This window comes from Musca domestica, unplaced genomic scaffold (assembly GCF_030504385.1).
Source record: "Musca domestica strain aabys unplaced genomic scaffold, Musca_domestica.polishedcontigs.V.1.1 179, whole genome shotgun sequence".
Lineage (NCBI taxonomy): Eukaryota > Metazoa > Arthropoda > Insecta > Diptera > Muscidae > Musca > Musca domestica.
In genome coordinates this window covers 520193-545693 of record NW_026712237.1, presented here as the reverse complement: position 1 = coordinate 545693, position 25501 = coordinate 520193, and the positions used below count along the sequence as shown (strand labels likewise).

General features: G+C 36.2%; 1 protein-coding gene across 5 annotated transcripts in view; it reads right to left on the bottom strand.

The window, feature by feature from the left end:
* The window catches only part of LOC101893340 (protein sidekick), a 309215-nt gene that overhangs the window by 5534 nt on the left and 278180 nt on the right, over window positions 1-25501 (bottom strand). For all 5 annotated transcript variants that reach the window (XM_059120794.1, XM_059120795.1, XM_059120797.1 and 2 more), the window contains 8 exons: window positions 21738-21893; window positions 13714-14142; window positions 7875-8072; window positions 2278-5502; window positions 1940-2218; window positions 993-1016; window positions 423-743; window positions 16-350 (listed from right to left, as the gene is read on the bottom strand). In XM_059120794.1, coding sequence (XP_058976777.1) covers window positions 16-350; window positions 423-743; window positions 993-1016; window positions 1940-2218; window positions 2278-5502; window positions 7875-8072; window positions 13714-14142; window positions 21738-21893 — 4967 coding nt within the window. The remainder of the gene's footprint in view (window positions 1-15; window positions 351-422; window positions 744-992; window positions 1017-1939; window positions 2219-2277; window positions 5503-7874; window positions 8073-13713; window positions 14143-21737; window positions 21894-25501) is intronic.

Genomic DNA, 25501 nt, shown 5'->3' with positions numbered 1-25501 from the left:
CCATAACCAACTTACCTGCGACGCTTCCGACGAGCTAACCTCGGATGGCTTTTCTGTTACACTGCTATCATCTGGATTTTCATCGTAACATTTTAGGCTTTCCTCATCGCTGTGATAGGCCACCGATGCAGGAGATGGCCGGGGCGGACTTTTACCCAGTTGAACATTGTTTGGTGGTCGATTATTGTTCTTACGGCCCAGCGTACCCAATGTGCCGCGACTCAGTGTACCCACACTATTAAGGGTACCAGTGCCCACACCATGACGTGAACGATATAATTCTAAGGCTAGTTCTTGGCGCTCATCAATAGACATGGCCATTGATTCTTCCAGTGTTTTTTGAGCTTCCTCTGAAATGACAAGAAAAAATATGTATTCATAATTTGTTTGTGGCCCCAGAGCAAAAAACAACAATCACTTACGTTTATATTTATAGCTTTTACTCTTAACACACAATACTGCAATAACCATAATTATAATCACAATGGAGGTGGCAGCCAATGCAACCATAAACCATGTTTGACGATAGAATGGCTTATGCTGTAGATAACCGTATTCCAAATGCAATTTGGAGGGTGTCAATATTGAATCCTTTGAATAGACTGGGAATGATATGCCATAACGATTATAGGCAATCACCCGGAATGTATAGGCAGTCGAGGGCAACAGACTTTGGTAACTGACTGTAAAGTCTTGTATGGTACCGGTGGTGGTTTTCGTGATTGTCTCCCAACGGGAGTCGTCTATATGGGAAAATAAAATAAATGTATCAGTAATTGGTCTTTGATTAGGGTTTTTTGTTGTTTTATTTTTCTACGAAATTAGAATTAGATTAGCACTATCTAGGGTTGGGCTTGAAAGAGTTATTCTATACAGCATTAGTAAAGGATATATGCTTACTATAAATGTATCTACGAGAAAAGTTAATAATATTTGGGATAACTACAGCATGGAGAATTTATTATTTTTCTCTATGTATGGCTAATACTTACAAATAAATGATGGTTCGCCTCGTTCTACAAAAGCAGTTTTAATTTTAACACCAGCATAGCAAAAGTTATTTTTGAGTAATTTAAGAAATAGATTTAAAAAGAGAAATTGTAAAAAATAAATAAAATTTCCAACAACCAAGTTTGAGGAATAGAATTCCAAACAATATCATTTGTTATTATTATTATTTTGGTTTAGAGTAGAGAAAAGAAGGATTGTGATTGGAATTTCGTAGCCAAGGCAATTTATTCTGTAAAATCTTTATTCGAACGGTGCTATTTTCAATTTCCATTTTGATAGTTTTATAATGCCCAGATTTTATTTTTGGTTTTACAGTGGAGCAGTATTTGTGTTAGACCCAATTTCATAAGAATGTGTTAGAGTTTTTTGGAAGGATCAATTGTTAGATTCCTACAATAATTTCGGCCTATGCTCCACATTTGATATCGAGTTTTTGTACCGAAATTTACATCAAGCTGTAATTTGTACGGAATAAATCATTTCGATAAAAAAGGTTTCGTATCGAATGCGACAAGGCATCTTGTCTCTGGTATTGGATAAAAAAAAATTATAGTTTTTGAATGAATTATTCTGGAATAAAACGACAGATTTTTTACATTACTTTTAAGTATAATCTGTGCATTTGCTGGTATAAAACTTTTAGTTTTTGTGTTATCAATCAAGTTTCCAAGGCATTTCAAAACTACAAATTGAAAATAGCACACAATTTGCCACTTAAATTAAATTCATGCATTTTTGAAATCTTAAAAATCCACTCCATTCATGAGTTTTAAATTGTAATATTTAAAAAAATTATCAAACAATCCTTCCACCATTTTTTAAATCTTAAAATTAAAAAATATGTTTTTTTTTTAATCCAAATCCATTAATGTAGGATAATAGAGAATACCTTCAAATCCCAGAAATACTATTTGTTTTAAATACTCACCTCGTTTTTTGGCCTCGATATAATAGCCCAATATGGGTCCGCGCCCTGAAGGTCCATTTAACCAATGCATTTCTACACTGGATAATGTCTTGGATAAAATCAAATCACGTGGGGCAACCGGTGAACCATCCTGGGGCCCCGTTGTCACATTTTCACTAACTGCAGGACCATAATCTATTGTCTGAGCCCTGACGGTGAAGGTGTAGGTTACTTCCTCTTCCAGATTTTGTACCAACAAACTGGTACCCGACACTTTTTGTTTGACTTGTTTGCTGAATTCTGAAAATTTAAAAACATTTTAAATTAATTGAAAATCAACAGAACGTTCAACTACTCACTTTCATTTTCTTCGGTGGTCTCATAGGTCACTAAATACCCCAATATTTCACCGTTTTTGAACTTTGGCGGATCCCAGGACACCTTAAGCGATTGCATTGTTATATCTTCGAAACGTAGATTTTGTGGTGCACTTGGCAGGCCTTGTAGTGTTTTCACGGTTATTGGTGCTGATCGGGGTCCATCTCCGGCGGGGTTAAATGCCAATATTTGTATCCGATATTCAGTGAATTTATCCAAAAAGACCAAACTATGAGATGTGGCCGTGGCGGATACTACTTCAATTTCTTCTTCCCATGTTTTACCATCCTCAAGTTCTTGCGGTGAATCGGTTACCAAATAGAATATTTTATAACCCAACAGATCTCCGTTTTGCATACTTTGCTTTGGTGGCTTCCAGCGCAAACGTACCTCGGTGCTAGATATGGGTGCGGCATCAACAGCTCTAGGTTCTCCCGTTGGAACAGCCTCTCCCACGTAAACTGCTACAGGTGGGGTTGCTGGACCCGGTCCCTGGGAATTGAATGGTAATACCACAATCTCATAGTTGCGATCTTGTTGTAGATCCGATAACACCACCGAATCAATGTTAATACCCATAACATCGGTTTTGGGTGTGGCTTGTAAGGCTGTGGGGAAATCGGAAAGTTGTTGATACAATATGCGATAGCCTCCCGTTGTGGCATCACCATTCCACATGGATGTTTCCAAGGCATTCCATTTCACTCTGACCGAAGTTGTTGTAATTGGCACGACTTTAAGATTGGTCACCGAAACCGATGGAGCTGCCGGCAATGTTCTTACAATTATACTCTCCCTACTAAAGGCTGATGGTCCCAAATCATTGGTAGCTTGAATTCGGAATTGATAAGTTGTATGCGGTTTTAAGTTCGTAGCTGTATAAGAGGTCAGTGAGGGATCAACTCTTTCTGGCAGCAATGTCCAGGGACCTTCATTTTCACGCATTTGCACGGTGTAATACCTCAGCGGGGCAAATCCATCCCTTCCTGGCGTCCAATTGAAGGTAATTTGATGGGCCTGTATTTGACTTCGGGATATTTGAGGCATTGAAGGTGGCTGAGGACGATCACGATTATTGGTTGTGTAAACCAATACGGATGCTGTCTTGCCCCAACCCAAGCGAGTCTGGGCGGTAACACTGAATATGTAATAACGTTCCGCCAAGAGTTGGGTAGCACGGAATGTACGGTCGGATGGTGAAAATTCACGACTATAGTTCAAGCTGGACGTTCCGTTCAGGGAATATGTCACTTGGTAAGCCAAAATTTCACCATTTGGATCTTCAGGAACATCCCAAATAATGCGAGCTGTGGAGAACGATACATCCGGGAAGCTGACATTTGAGGGTGCACCTGGGGTGTCTTCAAATGTTTGTACTCTTACAGGTGGTGTACTCAATGCACCATCGCCAAGGCGAGTAAATGCCAATACCTGGATGTGATAGATCACGAATTTTTTAAGTTCCGTTAGGGTGGTGGTAAACGAACTGTTATTTGGTATGGTTTTGTGCAGCACCTGACCTCCACGATTTGTGGCAGCATAAAAGACTTTGTAACCATCAATTTGTCCATTGCGATGCTGCTTGGGCACCTCGCCCCATTTGACGACAATCGTGGTAGACGATGTGGCATTCGCTTGTACATCCAGAGGGCCATAGGAGGGTACGGCCTCCCTAGTCCTTTCCACCGCAATAACGCTTTCCCGCGATTGCCCCACATCATTGCAGGCCGTCATGGAAACCTCATATACCGTCCATTCCTCGAGATTTTCAAGGACATGTGAGTTGGCCGTATGATCTTCTATGAGTACGCTTTTTGGAGTAACGCGATTTTCACTTTCCACCTGCCTGTATGTTATGTTGTAGCCCCGAGGATTACCATACCATTCCGTTTGCTGTAGGGGAATCCAACGTACCCGCAATTGAGTAGCTGACATTGCACGAACGGTAACATTGAATGGTGGATGCATCGGTCGAGCTTGTATGGTCTGGAAATCCTTGGTAGGCTCGGAAGCTTTAGATGTTCCCACCACATTTGTGGCACTTAGACGCAAACGATATTGGGTGAATGGTGTTAGACCGGTTACGGTTAGTGTCTCAGCATCTGGATCGGATATTTCACATACCGTAAACCAGGTTAGATTGCGGGCAGTTTGAGCTTCCACTTTCCATTTGGTAATTGAGGAATTGCCATCAAAGCCAGGAGTGAATTGTAAAACGACCGAAAATGCCTCGATGTTTGACAGGGCCAAGTTTGTGGGAGGATGTGGCAGTACTGGTTCAACCCCTGATTGTATGGTTGCAGTTTTGGGTGGACCACCACCTACCCGGGTCCATGCCCGAATTTCGAACCAATAATGTGTGGTGGCCTGTAGCTGATTAACCACCAACTGAGTATCTTCGGCTGTTAAATTGACGGATCTCATTGTTTCCGGGCGATCTTTGACTTGGTGACGCACTGTGTAGCCGGTCAAAATGCCATTTATATTTTTGGGCGGAGCCCAAAGCACCGTAACCGAACGATCAGAGACATCATCAAAATGCAAGGCAGTTATTTCATCGGGTACATCTTCTTTGGTTTTAACCGGTATGCGGAAGCTACGCACACCATCACCGGGATCGGTGAAACACAATACGGTAATATTGTAGTCATGGAACTTCTCCAAACCCGCCAGTGTGGCCGATTGTTCGGCCAAGGGATCTAATAAACTAGGTGGCACCGTCATCATTTTCTCCTCCACTTCACGTTCTTCGCCATCAATTAGTTGCGTACGCCAGGCTTGGATTTTATAGCCTTGATTTATGCCATTTATTTGCTGGGGATTTGGTGGTGTCCATGTCACCTTAACGGCAGTGGAATTTATGGCCTGTACCTTAACATTGGTGGGAGGGGCTTCGGGTACACCTTCTTTGGTTTTGATTTTAGCACCTTCCGTATAGACACCAACGCCCATATTGTTGTAGGCAGCAATTTGTACTATATAATCCTTCCATGTTATTAGCTCTTGTATCAGATAGTTTCGTTGGGCCTCATTTGTGATATTCTGATACATCCAGGGTACATTGTTGTAGCCATATAGACGATATCGTATAATGTAACCGAGAATTTGTCCATTTCGATGTTCCTCCAATGGTGGTTGCCATTGTGTTATAATTTCCGATTGTGATCGGGCTGAACCGACAAATCCTACCGGTGGACCAGAGGGTGCTAGATGGAGATCAAGAAAAATGAATTAATATTGGAAAGAGATATTGTTTCGATTATTAAACTTATATTATTGAGAAAAGCTTATACAATTGATTTAATTTTTTATACACAATATATATACCTCGATGTAGCGGTAATTCTACGATTTTTTTGTTCAATCACAGATGCAGTGAAGGGTAAAGAGAAATTTAGCATGAATATATAGCATTAATAGAGGGATCAATTATTGGCATTTTTTGAAAATTTCGAAATCAAAAGGCAATGCAAACCAAAAAAATTAAAGAATTTTTGATAAAAAAAACTAAATAAATAAAATTGAAAAAAGTCGAAAAAAAGATTTGTTGTTCGCATTACTCTACTGTGCACGTTGTTTTCTAGCAATATAATTTTAGCCTATTAAATTTTATATTTTATACATTTACATACAAGAATCTTCTTGTCTAATATATTAACGACTTTTTACAGAGATTCTACTACGGAACTGTTACTAATCTAAAGATTTTAACACACTGTAGATGTGTACGATAACCTTATATTTTTTTGTACAAAATGTAGTTCCATAACCCAAAAGTGTAGTAAATGAGAGCGAGTTAAGAGAGCAATTTTGACAGTTGAGTTACTGAGAGTTTGAAAAATCTTATTGGAAAAAATGTACTTAGTGAGAACTATCCGTTAAGATCGGCTGATTGAAAAACAAAAAATTGGGATTTTAGCTAATTGGCCGTTATTTAAACGGGTCCGTGATATAGGGATTTCAAAAAATCTTTAAAATTGAAATTAGTTCCTGATTTTTTCCAACTTAGCACATCCCAAATTTTCGACCGAAATTGTTATGGCCTTTTATTCAAGAAATTGAGAGGACATTTTTTTTTTAAATTTCAACAATTTTCCAATTTTTGAAAAATAACGAATGTCATTTAATTCAAACTATGTATCCGATTAAGTTATATTTTGGACATTAGAAAATGTGGTCAAGACCCTCGAAAGAGGTAAAATCTGGAGGTAAAGATACTTCCGTGAGGGCGCTACTCCAAAAAATGGACTTACATTGAGATTTTTTTTCAAAGATTGAATGCCCAAGAATGGATTAAATCGGATACATCGTTCGCCACATGTCACTCGTTTTTCTTCAAAAACTTAACAATTGACATAGAAATGGTTGAAATTTTTATTTTTTTTCGCACTTTCCAATTTCTTGAAAAAAGGTCTAACAATTTCGGTCGTAAAATTGGGATGAGCTAAGTTGGGAAAAATAAGGAGCTAATTTCAATTTTAACGATTTCTCAAAATCCCTGTATCACATCCTGATTAAGCAATTGTTGACCCCTCAAACGGTGCTAACTTCAAAAACATGTTATAAGGTTTATAATTTTTCAAAATTTTGACCCTTTGGGGAGGAGAAGGAGTGGTCCGCTCCATTTTCACACGAGATCTTGTATTGGTAGGAATATTGGGATGTGCCGAGTTTGAAAGAGTCGAATGCTCATGTCGCATTTCATGATCGTTATGATTACTTAAAATTTTGACCCGTTCCTATCTTCATACCATATTTGAAATTGGTAGAAATATTGAGATGTGCGAAATTTGAAGATAATAAGACTTATACTTTTTACTGCAGAGATAATTATTCAAAATATTAACCCTTTGTGGGGGAAGTACTAGAAGAACTCTACCGATATTGTCAATTTTCGCGCCTGATTTCACATTTATACAGATGGGAGAATTTTAATTTTAACAAACTTGTATGATCATTTCTCTTTCTATGAAAAAAAAATCCATTTTGACCTATTGTGGGGGAGGTACCGGAAGTAGTGGCCCGATTTTGATCACCTCCGAGCTCGATCTAAGTTTAAGTCTTAAGCCGTAATTTCTATAATGCACGCCATATGACTAAGGGTATCATTAAATCGAGGTAAACAACGCGCATAAGCTTTTAAGTGAAGGTAGTGGGGCATGGGTTCTTTTTTATATATCACCATTACGGCTTGGTAAATATTGATCTAGGATATTTAACCTTTTTTTAAATCTAACCGAGACACGAAATTTTGGTAGCTCTATAACTATTAGATAAAATAGGATTCACGTAATTTTGTTGCTCTGGTTTTTTCGTAACTCAAAAAAGTACACAAACACTAATTAAAATTAAAAAAAAAATGAATACTAAATAATTCAAATATTTACAAATAAATTCGATATTCAGACTTTCTGTTATAAAAATAATACAAAATAATAAAATTCAAAAAATTTCGAAATTAAAAAAAAATAAATTTTGAAATTTTTGTTAAACCGGAAGTAAATTAAAAATGGATTTTTCGATAAAAAATAATTCAGAAAGTCTGATTAAAATAAAAATTATATATATTACAACTCACCTTCCTGCGGCAACTCCACAACATTACTTGGTTCCGAGGGTGAACCCTCGCCAACTTGATTAACGGCACTTACGCGAAATTGATAGACTGTGGCTGCTTTCAAACTTTCCAATAAAATCCAACGATTTTCGGCCGAAACATTACTTAGCTCGGTTATCCAATTGAGGAAGGGATCTGGTACGGGACCTACGAATTTTTCTAATGGCGTTAATGATTTGAAAATTATGAGAGAAAAGAAAAAAATAAAGAAAAGAAAAATGTTAAATGGGAAAAAGGGTTAAGGATGGGGAGGTGAGGTTATTATGAGGAGGAGGACGGAATTGAAATGATAAAATAAACCAAAAAATGTTTTTCAGGTGCAAAGAGTAAATGTTTTGTATTTTCATATTTCATTTCAAACAAGGACGACAGAGAGCGAGAGGAGCAAAGTGCATCACAACATTTAGAAAACAATGAAACGAAAATTAAAATTGAAAAAGAATTGTAAATAAAAAGCAATCAAATGGAAAAATAAACGGAAATCGATGAAAGCAATTTAGCAACAAGGAAATAAAGGATCAAACAAATAAACGGAACGGCCATCAGCGAGCCGGCCAACCAATGCAATTCGGAAACAATGAAATGTAGATTAAAAAATAAATACATATATAGTTTTTGTTTTGATGGGTTTTAGGCATCAGGTGGAGGTGGTGAGGCGTAGCAGGGGTAACAATGTTGATGATGGAGATGTTGTTGAGTGGTGTGATAACGACAATGATTGTTGGTGGGTTTTTGTTTTGAGAGAGATCCAAATTTTATTCCCGAAAACCCAAGTACATGAGAGAATGGAATGGTGAAAGAGTGTTGAGTGTTTTTACGGTGGGTGGATGGATTGGTGGGTGGGTGAATTGAATAACCGGAGAAGACAGCACATCCATTGCCATGTGTGTAGATTTGTTGGTGTTTGCATTTGTTATATGGGAAATTGTTTTGCATTGTTTTATTTTTCGTTTTGTTGGTAATATGTGTGTGGTAATGATGTTGTTGTTGTTGGTGGTGGTGTTGTTTTAAAGCCAAAGTTTTTGAAAACGTACGCACGCACACACATAACGAGAGAAAAAACAAGAAGAAGAAATTAAAAAACATAAAAACCATTATTTTTGTTGTTAGGTTGTTTTCTTTTCTTTTCTTTTTTGAACAAAAAAGTATTTGAACAATGCAAGCAAGCGTTTACATGTAGCCTGTTTAAAAATAGCTTTAATCTTAAAAATTGCAAATATATTCGTACAGAAATACAGTCGACTCGGGATAATTGGAATTTTAAAACCAGTAAAGGAAGGCCAAAGTCGGACTGGGCCGACTTTATGATACCCTACACCATTAACAAATAACCTTTTTTATGGGAAATTTATGAGCATTAAAACATACCAGCTATGATTACTTAAGCAGTTATAATTTAAATTCGAAATGAACTAATATTTGATAGGCTTCCATCGTACTGAACTGATATTCATCAAAATACAACCTTTTGAGTTGATATTACATTTTTTAGACACAATACACGTAAAATCGGATGAAGATATATATGGGATCTATATCCAAATCTGAACCGATCTCTATAAAAATTAGCAGAGGCTATTCTATTCTGTATCTGATAGTTGGCACTAAATATCGTTGTTGTGGAGAGTATTTTATGGGTGTGAGGGTGTAGAATACAAAATCGGATGAAACAGATATATGGGACCTATAGCTATATCTTAACCGATTTTCACCAAATTTGATACAGTATCTTCCATGAGGAATTCGTTCATATGTGCCAAAATCCATTCAATTCGAGCTAATATTAACCATTTGGTGCACAATAAACTGGAAATCGAGTGAAGATATATATGGGAAATATATCCAAATCTGAATAGATTTTTATAAAATTTGGCAAAGGTATTTCTGAGCTGAATTTAATATGTTTCTCCAAATATCGTTGTTACGGCTGAGGGGAAGTAATTTACTAATCGGATGAAGAATATACAGGGTGAAATACAAAAACAGCTACACAGTTAAACGACATAATTCTTAATTTTAAATTTTATTAAATGAAAGCAAAAATGTCGCAAATAGCATCAAATTTTAGAATAGGTTTAGATTTTGGCCAATGAAACCGTCATACGCCTCCCAAATGTTGCTCTGCGGTATTTTGGCCCATTCCCGGTGAAGCGCTTGATTGAGGTGATCGCCACTTTGGTATTTCTTATTGCAAATCTTGCTTTCTAAAATACTCCAGACACAATAGTCCAACGGATTGGTATCCGGAGATTTTGGTGGCCATTGTGCGCTGGAAATGAAGCGACGAACCTCAATTTGTAACCATTCATTGGTGGCGCGTGCTGAGTCCTGTTGGAAAGTCCAAGGTCTGCGGCCAAAACGATTGCGTGCCCAAGGCTTTAATACATCCTCCAGAATAATTGCGCGATAATATTCGCCATTTATTCTGGTGTCACGGTCGGTTAATATGAGCAAAGAGCGACCATCGGCTGTTATGGCGGCCCACACCATAACCATGGCCGGCGCTTGAGTTCTGGTGGCCAACCGAAGGTGCACATTTTCAGCTGACCTCTTTGTCAAGTAATCACGATCATTTTGTTTCTTTACAAACTGTTGGACAGGGAATGTTTTCTCATCGGAGAAAACCAAATTCGGCATTTCAATACTTTCGGCCCAGCGAAGCAACTCTTTAGCTATTTTGAGTCTATTTTCTTTCTGTTGCGGTGTAAGTTCTTGCACTTTTTGGAATTTTAATGGCTTTACCCCGAGCTCATTTTTCAATATTTGCGATATGTTCAGCTCACGAGCAATTTTTCGGCCACTGCGACGCGTGTTTCTATCAAGTCGCTTCTTCACTTTTCGAACCATTTCTGCTGATCTTCCCCCCACTTCCTTGTAGCCGGGATACGCTACCAGTATCACAATAACGACCGATTATACGAGACACAAAAGATTTATTCGCATTTAAATGCTGGAGTGCTCTAACGATAGCCACTTGTGGTTTTCCAGCCAAATTTAAAGAAATCACACTATTCAATTCAATCGCGAATAACTTCTGGAAAATTCTCACCTAAATGCTTTTGTGCGCTTGTTAACAATATAATGAGCTGTCACTGGAATAATTTTAACAGATGTCGGACGGATGTTGCTTAGAAATGACAGCAGTCTGAAGTTGGTTGCAGTATTTTCATCTCACCCTGTATATAATTTATCGCTTAGAAAATAAAAGTTCACAAAGTATTTTTTTTTTTTCTGTTCAAAAATATCAAAAAATATTTTATTCAAAATATCCTAAATTTTTTTGTAGAATCTCAAGACTTTTTGCCCCCGTAAAGCCCAAATTGCCCCGATTTATCTGTGATTATATACTTGCACATTTCCTATAGTTATAAATATTTTTTCAGATTCGAAATTTTTTATTCAATAAGCCTTCTTTGAATTCCAATTATCTGGAGTCGATTATATTTGCATGGGGTTTGTTTTCTTATTCTCTAAAAAAGTTTTCGCTGAAATTTATTCAAAGCCGTGGAAACTTTGTTGTAGACATGCATATCTTAACTAACACACACACACGCACAAAAGCATACATACACACAAATAAAAATAATTAATATATTTTATCGCTTTATGTACCGTGAAAATATTCCTTTAGATGTGGTTGTAAACATCAACATTAAAACTTTGTTTAATTTCGAGACAAAAATGTACACAATTAATTACATACGTAAAAAGTTGACAAAAGGGATATTAAATATTGTTTTAAAAGGATTTTTTGACTGCAGTTTCAGACAGAGCGGATGAAACGGAGCGATAAACCCGATTAAATGTTATTTGATATTTATTTAATATTGGTGTCCCTTGACGATATTTTCAAAGTTTTGGTCGGTTTCCAATGAAATCAGCTATTTCGAGTTCTCAATAAATAATTTAACTCCTGATTTTGCCGGAATTTTTTAAAGAAGTTTGCACCTCACATAACCGTAGCCTTGATTTTCGAAATGTAAAAGGATTTGTTCTCAATTTCCAAACAAATCAATCAGCTGTAATCTGATATTTCGGATGCTCTCTAGGTTGAATTACTTCTTGCAAAAGACATTCAATGTAGGTCCACTTTTCTAATTTGTAGGTTTCGTAACTATTTGTAATCAAATCAGCTGTAATTTGACATTCCAAGTAAAAATTCATCACAAAAAAAAATTGAAAAAAAAAAAACTTTTGTGTAGCCTCCATATAATAGTGTCCCCTTTTCGATATTAAGAACTTTCGGTCATCTTTTCCAATCAAATTAGCTGTACTATGAAATTTCAAGTTTCAAAAAAAAAAAAAAAAAAAAAAAAAACTAAAAGAATTTAAACATTTCCAAGCATATCAGTTATAATTTGATTTTTTAGGTTCTCTCTGGGTAGACTTACTCCTTGCTGGCCGGCACTTTCTGGGAAAAGATTTCAGATCGCTCACCTCCATGGCGAAATCAGATCTAATATTTGTGGTGGAAATCATCACAGGTCACTGTAACGTAAAAGCTATGACTTTTTAGTGCAGTGACGAAGCAACCGATTCCTGCAGGTTTTATCAGGCTGAGGGAGAAACTGAAACGGAAGAGTACTTATTCCAAACAATTACGGTTTATAAGTCGCTAAAACCGTCAAAATACCGAATAATGTGAGGTACCGTTATATGAGGGGGGCTATCCGAAGAAAAGTGACTGCATATGTAATTTCTTATCATATGCTGTAATACCAATTAAAACCTTCAATTACGAACTTTGAAACAATTCCGATGAATAATGTCGCTAAAATCATCAAAATACCGAATATAGGGAGATACCGTTTTATGGGGACTATACGAAATTTTAGTCTTTTATCTCGATTGGTTCAGAAGACAGATGCATATCGCTAAATCAACTTCGAATTTTACGCTGATCCAGAATATGTATACTTTGTAGTATTTCGAGGAGTTACAAACGGGATGACAAAGTTGATATGGTGGAGGCTATAAAAATTGAAGCTATATCCTATCCTAAGTCCTAGAAGGAAAGGACTTAGGATCAAAATGGAATATATAGCTTCAAAATGGAATATATTGGCACCATACTTCTGAAAAATAATCAATTAATAGTTTTAAAAATTTTCCGATTCTTTTAAAAATTTACACTTTATGGTTTTGCGTTTGATAATGAATAAAGGTAATCATATTAGAAACTCAAAAAAATTGAAATCAAAATATTGTGGAACAAATGAATCCACAAGACCATAGCTACAAGGTTGTATTATTAACATTTAATAAATATGTCCTACCTTGTAATTATTGTATCATGGTCTTATCCAATATCATGTTTATGCTACACTTCATTCACATGTTTTTTATTTTTAATTTACCTATAACTCCAAATTATATTTGCTCTGATTTTGCTTTTTTTCATAGCACACAAATTATTCTACCCTTTTTTCCTGTTGTCATTTCGAAACTATTAAACTTTTTTTTGAATGACACATAAAAAAAATCTGACACGAATATTTTCACAATAAAAGCGATAAAATGTCAATTTATGTTTATATTTCGTGTAATACATAATAACATATCATAGAATAACGATAACACCTAAACATGATAAGCGAACGAATCCTCTGGCAACCCGTAAAATGCGAAATGAAAGAAAGAAAAAATAAATACACAGCAAACATGTGCTTGCTGTAACACACATACATATACACACTCAGACACTTACAGACTAGGAACACTCATGCAAAATTCCATTAGGGAATTGTAAAATATAAACATACATAGATAGATGTGTGAATGAATGTACGTTTGAACTTACCCAATTCCGACACTTCACGCCTTTGTATAATAAACTTCGATATTGGACTATTGCCATCGAAGCCCGGAGTCCAGGATACATTTATGGCACGTTGGTTGGCACCCTCCAAACGTGTTGCCTTCACGTTGGACGGTGGAAATGGTAGTTCGATGACACTCAAATGGGCTGACCGTGTTTCATTGCCACCCGGCGAGGTAACAACACAGGCATAGGTGCCCACATCGGAGGCTCGTACCGCTTGTATTTCCAATGTACCATCGGACTGTACACCAATGCGCTGCGAATTGCTAATGGGCGTTGGATGACCTTCACGATACCAATCGATGTTGTAGGGCACCGTTGGATCACTGGAGACTTTGCACTGCAACGATGCGGTAAGGCCCAATAGAACTGTGGTGTCAACCGGTGGCTGAATGATTTGTGTGCGAACTAGAAAATTGGTGTGGAGAAAAAAGGGGGGAGAGAGCGAAAAAAAACATTAGTAAACATTGAAAAACATGAGCGTATTGTAAAAAAAAAGTATCTCCAATAAACCATCGATGAGAGAGCGAGAGAGAGCGAGGATTGTGATGAGTTAAAAAAAAAATGTGTTTCGTGAGAAATGAAAAGAATGTGTCTTCCAACTGCATTCTGTGATGATTTTATGTTTTTTTTTTTTGCTTTGCATGACACGAATGATATATGCCGTATGTATGTTTGATCTACATATACTTGATTTTGGGGAATTGTTTCGAAATACTGAGAATGAATCAATGCAATGCAGTTTGAATATTTGGCATTGTTTTGAGATATTTTTGTGTGTGTGTGTTTCGTTTTGTGATTTGTTAGTCCCACAATGACGTAGTTGATGATGATGATGATGAAGTTGGTAGTATAAACTCGAAAAACATTGAAAATTTATGTTGTATAGGTATAGAGATGGGAGATATATATTTATGTATGTTTGTGCTAAGATGAATTGCCAATTCGAAGTGAACAAGTGAAAGTATAATTTATTTTACTGAAATGTATTTCAAAAATTTCATTTGTTATTCGTAAATGGGCATTGAAATGCAGCAAGAATTACTCTGAAATTTTGGTATTGAAGTTCATGAAAGACATGACTAGGCAGAGAATATATTAATATGAATCTAAAAAATGGAAATTTTAAACCAAATATTTTAGATGTGAAAAAATACAATTTTTCGCGGGTATTGGTTATATCCTCCAAAGTCGAAGGATTTTTCTACTTCTACATTTAATGCATATAATTTGCAAAAGGTATCCTCCAAAGAGACAATTATTCATTTTTGAAAACGTATCTTAGCATGTGCAATTTTTTTCTTCTTCTAATTTCCAATATTCTGTTAACTTTCTAATATTAACTTAAATTACTTTCTTATAAAGACTAAACTTAAAATGTGAAATTTAGGGCAGACTTTTCACACACTTCTTAATATCTCTACCAATGTAGTATCTAGAGTAAAGATCTGTTAAATTTTTATAGACACTTCCCCAGCAAAGGATAACAATTTTGAAAAATCCTCAACAAAAATATAGGCAACGATAGGCGTACACGATTTCGTCCAAACTTCGTAATATTGGCAAACAACAGAAATAAGCTGATAAAAATTGGGAGTATCGGCCTCATACTCATAAAAAAAATATATTAGTTGTCACTTCGATTCTAAATACAAAAATGAGAAAAAACTATGATTTGGCTAGGTCGAGGTTTTTAAACCCTTCCAGTGAAAACTTGACTTATAATAAAATCGGTTTTCCTCAAAATCACCAAAATTTGAAAATTCCAATATATATATATATAGTGGACATCCTTTATTGAGGATTTCAATAACCCACTGAAAATCCGAAAAGTAAATTTTCAGCAGATTTGTTGGAAATAGGAAATGTCCCAAAAATCAGGAAGTATCATTCCATGGCGGCCAAAAAGTGGACCTATATACAGGTTGAGATGAAAAAACTGCAACCAACTTCAGACTGACAGCTGTTAAAATTATTCCAGCGACAGCTCATTATATTGTTTGCAAGCGTACAAAAGCATTTTGGTGAGAATTTTCCAAAAAAAATTATTCGTGATGGAATTCAAGCGTGATTTCTTTATATTTGGCTGGAAAACCACAAGTGGCTATCGTTAGAGCACTCCAGAATTTAAATGCCCAAAAATCTTTTGTGTCTCGTACCATCGCTCTTTACCGTGATACTGGTAGCGTAGCCTGGCGTCAAGGAAGTAGAGGGAAAAAAACAGCAACATCAGCAGAAACGGTTCGAAAAGTAAAGAAGCGACTTGATCGAAAAGCCGCATCGCAGTGGCCGAAAAATGGTTCGTTAGCTGAACATATCGTCATATTCCATTCGGCAAATATTGAAAAATGAGCTCGGGTTAAAGCCATTGAAATTTCAACGATTGTGATTCTATGCAGATCATCAAAAGGAACTATGGGTCTATCTCGTTTCCATTTGCCTGTTACAAACAAATGCACAAAGACATAGTGCCCTGACCACCTTGTGGTGTAGGGTATAATGATCCACATAGGTTCACCTTCTGGTGGAGCAGTTACATAATTTTTATTTTACAAACAATTTGACTGAAAATTAGTAATTTGGGTCAAATTTCGCCCAATTAAAAAAGTGGCAAAACCAAGCAATGTTTTTGGCCCATATAGCGTTACCGGCTGATTTTAAGTGTTCATAAGTTTCATAAGTTTGGTTAGCGCCAAAATGACAATACATATAATGCAAACAATTTTTTCGCTGTCATTATTGTTCGTTTGGCATGATACCAACATTGTTTTGCATACGCATTTGCATAACCCATACATATCCACAACACCAAAGTATTACTGAGTGTGTGTGTGTGTGTATTCGTTTGTGTGAAAAAACCAAATTGTAATTAGCTTTTTGAATCTGCAAATTAGTTTTGCGCCAACAAAAGTCTGATGATCATAATGTCATTTGTTTTTTGGATGGCGGCACCAGCATAACAACTGTGGCCAATCAAGGGTACCTCCGAACATCTAGTCACCAAAATACTGCAACTGTTATAATAACCTGGATATGATCCAATTAAAATCATAGCAAATAAAATCCAAAGCAATCAGCACTGCAGCCGTAGTGATTAACCAAAGTACTCACACACACACACACACAGAGAAAAAAAATCACTTTAAACTTTGAAATGACCAGCAGTTAGGAAAGGATAAAAAGATTGGGAATATTATTAAAATTGGCATTGTTTTACAAAAAAAAAAAAAAAAAAAAAAAACGAAAAAGGACAAACTTGCTTGAATGTAAATGGCTGTGTGGTTGTGGTGTTGCTGCTGCTGATTAGTTAGGGCCACCACGTTAATACATTCAAACATACACATGTAGATGTGTGTGTGTGACATGATGGCATCTAATTGCATTCGAAATTTCAACTTTATATTAAAATGGCACGCCAAGTGGACATCAGCAGCATTACTACAATAATGATAATTGGATTTTTCGTCGTTTTGGCCAAACAATTTGGCTATCATATTTTGCTTTTTGTGGCCAACTGTTATTTGCCTACGAAGTGAGCTCTTAAGTGTTATGACTCCATTTAAATTTCGCACGTGATACGTTTTTCTTGTTTGTTTGTAATTAGATTAAAGTAAAGTGATGAAGTTGTAAAAATATTTTCATTTTTTTGACACTGAAAAAAGGGGGCCATTAAACTATTAAGATCGCCCACCGGAGGTCATAAAACTAAAATAGAATTCCAGTTGAATTTGTTTGTGTCACGATATGGTTTGGGGGACATAGTTTACTTCAAAACCATAATAAAAACAAATTTACATACAATTCCAATATAAACGTTTATTTGTTACGGGTAGCTCCACTAAATATGAATAGTGGACTAGGGCAGTAGTAGTAAGAAAGAGCCAATGGGGGGGGGGGGGGGGGGGTTATATGACCTGTTCCTTAAAATCTCTTTCGCGTTTTTTAAAATTGTGCCACATAATAATTAAAAACTTCTCAGAAGTAATTAGAAAACAAGCCTAGTTTAGTAATAATTCTCGATTTTTTTATTTTTCCCAGAGGTAGGTATCAACATCCTGACTGGTAAGTATTTTTTTGGGTGGGGGGGGGGGGGGGGGACGGACACCACCATATTTGAAACAAAAGTCCTTAAGGTATCATTTGAAAGCTAATGAAAATATCTATCCCACAAGTGGTCACACATTACTTAAAACGATTCATAAGGTGTGTCAAAATTACTAATTTTTTGGACATCGATTTTCTAAAAAAAATCCCCCAAGGGTCGAAAAAGGTCCCAATTTGAGGGTCTACAAACTCTCGGACAACTCTCGAAAAGAGTATCCGATTTGGTCTAAACTTGGTACATTGTAATATTTTTGTCAAGCTTAGATCGAGTTATGAGATGGGCAATATATGTCCACTTCTTCTGGTACCTCCCCAAAAGGTGTCAATTTTTAAAAATATGTATTTTTCCTGCACAGAAAGAAAAACTATAATTCGATTTTGCTCCAACATTGCAAATATAGGTTTGACTCCATCAAGTACCTCCCCCAAAAAGGATGAACATTTTGAATAATTACTCTTATAAACTCTTATAAAATGTGATGTAGGTGTCCGATTGTCTAAAAATTTAACGCATCCCAATAACTTTATTTACCCAAGGTCGTTTTTGCTTCAATTCCGCAAATCCTAATATTTGCGTCAGTGCTAGATTAGGTGCGAAAATGGATAATATCGGTCCACTCCATCAAGTACCTCCCCCACCAAGGGTTAAAATTTTGAATAATTACAACTCTTATAAAATGTGATGTATGTGTCCGATTGTCTTTAAATTTCACACATCCCAATAATTGTATTAACCCAAAGACTGGTATTAAGATGGAATATATCGGTTCGCACCTTCTGGTACCTCCCCCAAAAAGGTCGAAATTTTCAAAAAAAAAAAAAAAAAAAAAAAAAACAAAAAAAAATATTTTTTGCAAAGAAAGAGAAGCAATAATTCGATCTCGCTCCAACTTTGCATTAGTTCTAGGTCAGTCGTGAAAACGGACAATATCGGTCGACTTCATCAAGTAACTCCCTCACAAAGAGTAAAATTTAGAATAATTATATCTCTTATAAAATATTATGTAAGGGTCAAAATTTTGTGTATTCATGAAGCTCATAAAACACGAAGTTAACATCCGATTCCATTCAGACTTGGCACGTCTTAATATTTTCATCAACACAAGATCTGTTGTAAAGATAGTAGAGATCGGACTATTCCTTCTGGTACCTCCCCCACAAAGTGTTCTAGATTTGAATTTGATTTTTTGCTAAGGTAAGTTCTGTTGTGAAGATGATGTATATGTGCGAACCCCCTCTGGTACCTTAGCCACAAAGGCTCATAATTTTCAATACTTTCATCTGTCATAACTTGTGATACAAGTCGGAAATTCTTCTATATCTAAATATTCCTCTTAAATAGAAATCTCATATGAATATGAAATTTATCGGAATTTATGATTTCGCATAAAAGTGAATATAAATGTTCGATTTTCTTGCAATTTTGCCATACCAATATTTCCATCTGTATTAGATGAATTATGAAAACGGAATTCTTCGGTCGACTATATCTGGAACCTCACTCGCATTTTATTTTTTTAAATTATACCATATCTCATATAAAGTTAAGGAAGTTATCAATATATATAGTAAACCTGGCACGTCGCAATATTTATATCATATTTATTTAGGTCCGATACGAACGAACAATATTGGCCCATTCTTTCGGAACCTACTCCATATAACCATAATAGAAGTCAAAATATATTTAAATAATCGATCATTGGCTGAGGGTATACATCTGTCGGCAAAGGCGACTGATATTTTTTACTTGTTTTCTTAAATTTAAGTTAAACAAGTAAGCAAAGGCTACAGTCGAGCGGGGCCGACCGTTGAATACCCTACAACACTATAATAAACGATACAGTTTATATAGGCGAGATACTCGAAAGAATTCCACAAGATATTGTGACAAATAATAAAAGAAAACCATCAGGTTTCGTTCTCTAATTTTCGAATAATAGCAACTTAAACTAATTTGCTCATTTCCAATTTATTGGTAGATGTTGCACTTAAATGGTCTGATCTGGATCTGGAACCAATACCTATAATCTCTCAGAAGTGGCAAAAGATTAACATTTATTATTGGTTTTTGACGGAAAAGCATCTATGTGAGATACAGACATTTGAATATATTCTTCAACGAAATCAGCGTTAACGAAATAGTCAGAAGTGCGTCTTTCCTGTATTTGTGAATTCTCCAAAAATTCCTGGAATGGACATTTTCGTATTTTGTCTATAAAAGTTGGCAAACTCCTTCACATTGAATATTTTTGGACGGCCATCCAAAACTGCTTGGCTTTTGCAATGTCCAGTAACCCCCATTCAAATGTGCGTGAGGATCGGGCGATAATTACGACCTGCTGACAATTTTGCAGTTTTTTGGTCCATTTCAACCCCTAAATATATGACGATCATCTCCAAAAAGAGTAGGCTTCTATTCTGACCCTCATCTTATCCCCATGCCAAATTTCGTAAGAATCGAGCCATAAATGCGATCTGTATATGATATCCTGATATCCTAACTACTTAGTTTTGTTAGCTGTAGAAATATTACCAAATGTTTAATTCAAAATGAAAATATGCCAAAAATATGACAAAATTGAAAAAATATGAGAAAATGTTAAAAAATCAATATTTTCATCTTTAGAGAGATGTTTTTATGGGATTTTTTAGACGTTTTTTCTTTCCTGCCAAGAGGCCATTCTGAATTAATGAGAACTGTCGAAATCAGTTCAGCCGTTCTCGACATAAAGGAGATCTTTCAAGCATATCTTCTTTGATAGACATATATATCGCACATATTTTGCTATATATCCGATTTGTTGGATCTTAACATCAATGTAAAGATCAGAAGTAACCTTGTCTTGGCTTTGTGATTTCGCCGGGATTTAAAATATTCGCGGCTTAATGAAAAATTTTGAATTTTTTCAACAAAAAAGATATGGTATATTTTACCCGCTAAATATTATCCGATGACCACCCAAATTGGTAGGCTTCTTCCCCGCCCTAAACTCTAGCTACATGCGAAATTCCGCGTCGATTGGTCTATAATTGCGACCTGTATAGCTACTGCAAAATCCGACATTTTTTCAGTATTTGGTCCATTTCAACCCCTAAATATTATGCGATCATCTTCAAAAGAAATAGGGTTCTATTCTGACCTTAACCCCACCTCCATTCTAAATTTCGTGAAGATCGGGCCATAATTGCGACCTGTAGAGTGATTACAAATTAACATGGACAGACGGACAGACGGACAGACGGACAGACGGACAGACGGACGGACGGACATACATAGCTAGATCGACTCAGCTCGGCGAGCTAGGAAGACCCATATATACTTTCCTATATGGGAAACCAATATTTCGAGGTGTTACATAAATTCTGGCCCAATCAAACTTATAATACCCCCAACACATAGTGTTGTAGGGTATAAAAATCTCAATTTGAAAGCAATGTTCTTAAAAGTTTCAATATCTCCCCATCTAGAGAAAATAAGTCAGTCAAATAAGTTTAAAGAACAAATAAAGGTCATATGTCGCTTTTTCTTAAATTTAAGAAAAACATTCGCAATTTGAAAACCTATGTTTTTAAAAACTTCAATATCTCCCCATTTGAAGGAAATTTTAATTTTAATTCAGCTAATTCCCTTAGCACGTGAATTAAGCTGTCAGAACAATGTGGAAGGAAACAAACAAAAATGTCGATGTCAATGAACAATGGCAGCAACATGCAATGTTTAGAGGTTAATGAAATGAAAAGAAAAAAATGCATTTTTAAGTTTGATATGCAAAGTTATGTGCGGCATTTACGTAAATGTTAGTTGGCATGTTAACTAGCTAGTTGCTGGGGTTTATGGTGCGAAGGGGATAGCAAATCCCATTGGTTATGGTGTAAAACAAATTATGTGTACTTACCCAAAACACCTAAATAGGCCTCACCATTCACGGTGCCGGCCTCATTCGAGCGTACACAGGTATAAAGACCAGCATCGGATTCGCGTACATTTGAAATTAATAAATCTCCAGATTCCAAAATTTGGATGCGGCTTGAAATTTCAACCAGGTGGGTTTCTGCACAGTGCAATGTGGAACATTGGTGGGGTGGAGTATCCAAGGTTTGCGGATGGCGGATGTAATGTAAAGTTCAGGTAAAATGTTGTCAGCCAGCAGCATCAGCCATGTTGTTTGAATTCGTAGGTTGGGGCGAGGGGAAATATGCAAATTTGGTAAAGTTGGCAAGAATTTGCATTTAACACAGCAAACACCCGACACATATACACACACAGGCGACATAGGATCCAAAAGGAATAGTTGTAGGGTTTTTTCGCGTAACATGTTTGTTTGTTGTTGGCCATCCCATGAGTCCCCCACACCATCATCATCACGGTGATTTTGGTGTTGTAATGATGATGTTTTTGTTGTTGTAAAATGTGGTAACGGCACCCATTAAGTCCATACACACACAAGTTTCCACACACACAAGCAGGAGCAGAGAGAGGTATACCGCCAGGATAAATGGTGTTGTCGTCAGCATGTAAATGATGATGTGCATGGTATGTGGAGATGGTAATGTGTTGTCAATTGAGCGTTTTTCCATGTTTTTTTTTTGTTGGGAATGCAGTAATAGTAGATTTTCACACCCACCCACACACACACATGAAATTTTTTGTCAAACCCATGTATTTCCGGTTCGTCGGTCACCATTGCGTTACGCAGTTTGTTGTTTTGCAACCAAAACAAGCGACGAAAAAAAAACAGGAACGGAAAACGTGTATATGTTGGGCGCCACAATTGCAAGCAATGTGTAAATATTAAATATTGTCAATGGTTTGTGCCATTTGTGGCATGCCACATACCAGCACAAAAACGCCGACAGACAGTAATGTTGAATAAGGTGTTTTTTTTCCCGCCAAGTTAAGTGCATATTATGACGCCACATAGCCAAAGTGTTTTCCATGGCATTAAGTTATGACGACGATGGCGATGATGACAGTAATGTTTTTATTGACGCACCCACACACACACGTACACAAACACACACAACATATTTTAATGTTGCATCAAATATTTATTGTGCCGCCACCCATGTCAAGCATTATTGCAGCGTTGAGGCGAGTGTTTGCAGGGCGGTGCAATTAAAGTCATTTAGTTTTTAGATTGGACATTAAATTGTGGTTTTGTTGTTGGCAAAGAATTACAAAAGGGCAACGGTTTGGGGGATCCACACAAATTTCGTTTCGACAGATTTCATGGATTTTGTACAAGTTGCCCAGGGGTAAAATATCCGTATTCCAATGTTGATGGTGATGGTGGTGCAAATAGTCATAGGAGGTGCCACACAACGTCAAAAAGGTAATCCATTCAACGACCATTTAAAAATAGTTTTATTGCAGTTTGGATTTTGCATGTTGTCGGAGTTTTTTTCGAGAGAGGGGATTTTGTTGGTTTTTTGTTATGTTATATTATTTTGTTTTTTTGTAGCAATAATTCAAACATCCGTTTTATTGATAGTTTGAATTTGGTTAGTTAGCAGTTGGTGGTAAATTTGCAGTAGTTGTTGTTAAATTATTGGCATATAAAAAAGGGAGAAAAGAAAAAAATCGAATACGAATCTGTGATTAGTAAAAAATATATAATTTATAAAAAAAATCCATATTTATGTCATGCAAGTAGTTTATCCACAAAATAAATTATATATTGTGGCCAAAGGCCATGTAGATTATTTCGATATTTTTAGGGAGCAGCAAATGTCAGTTAAAAATAATTTAAAACAAGTAAGCAAAGGCTACAGTCGAGCGGGGCCGACCGTTGAATACCCTACAACACTATAATAAACGATACAGTTTATATAGGCGAGATACTCGAAAGAATTCCACAAGATATTGTGACAAATTATAAAAGAAAACCATCAGGTTCCGTTCTCTAATTTTAGAATAATAGCAACTTAAACTAATTTGCTCATTTCCAATTTATTTGTAGATGTTGCACTTAAATGGTCTTCCTAGATCTGGAACCAATATTTCCCAAAGACCTATAATCTCTCAGAAGTGGCAAAAGATTAACATTTATTATTGGTTTTTGACTGAAACGCATCTATATGAGATACAGACGAAATCAGCGTTAACGAAATGGTCAGAAGTGCGTCTTTCCTGTATTTGTGAATTCTCCAAAAAGTCACTGGAATGGACATTTTCATATTTAGTCCACAAAAGTTGGCAAACTATTTCACACATTGAATATTTTTGGATGGCCATCCAAAACTGCTTGGCTTTTGCATGTCCGGTAACCCCCCGGGAGGATCGGGCGATAATTACGACCTGCTGACAATTTTGCAGTCTTTTGGTCCATTTCAACCCCTAAATAGATGGCGATCATCTCCAAAAAGAGTAGGCTTCTATTCTGACCCTCATCCTATCCCCATGCAAAATTTCGTAAGGATCGGGCCATAAATGCGATCTGTATATGATATCCTGATACCCTAACTACTTAGTTTTGTTAGCTGTAGAAATATTACCAAATGTTTAATTCAAAATGAAAATATGCCAAAAATATGACAAAATTGAAAAAAATATGAGAAAATTTTACAAAATCAATATTTTCATCTTTAGAGAGATATTTTTATGCGATTTTTTTAGACATTTTTTCTTTCCTGCCAAGAGGCCATTCTGAATTAATGAGAACTGTCGAAATCAGTTCAGCCGTTCTCGACATATAAGAGATCATTCAAGCATATCTTCATTGATAGACATATATATCGCACATATTTTGCTATATATCCGATTTGTTGGATGTTAACATCAATGTAAAGGTCAGAAGTAACCATGTAGTGGCTTTGTGAGTTCGCCGGGATTTAAAATATTCGCGGTTTAATGAAAAATTTTGCATTTTTTCAACACAAAAGATATGGTCTATTTTACCCTCTAAATATTATCCGATGACCACCCAAATTGGTAGGCTTCTTCCCCGCCCTAAACTCTAGCTACATGCCAAATTCCGTGTCGATTGGTCTATAACTGCAACCTGTAGAGCAACTGGAAAATCAAGAAATTTTTCAGTATTTGGTCCATTTCAACCCCTAAATATTATGAGATCATCTCCAAAAGAAATAGGGTTCTATTCTGACCCTAGTCTCACCTCCATTCCAAATTTCGTGAAGATCGGGCCATAATTGCGACCTGTAGAGTGATTACAAATTAACATGGACAGACGGACAGACGGACAGACGGACGGACGGACATACATAGCTAGATCGACTCAGATCGGCGAGCTAGGAAGATCCATATATACTTTCCTATGTGGGAAACCAATATTTCGAGGTGTTACATAATTTTTGGCCCAATCAAACTTATAATACCCCCAACACATAGTGTTGTAGGGTATAAAAAATATTTGTTTTTATTTCTAGAAATTCATATAGGATTCAACACTGTTTTAGATAAAAAAAAAAACTCATATCATATTCCATAAGAGAATCTACGGGTATTCATTGGGATGTATATCAGGAAATTGATGCGGAGTTCCTTCAGGTTTTCCATCGGATGATCATCAGATCTTCTATGAGAAGACCATCAGATATTATAGGAAAAGGCCGTCAGGATTTCTGTGAGAAGACCTTTGGCTCTTTTATGAGCAAACCCTTTGGGATCTCCACCTACAGAGTGAGATGATAAAACTGCAAC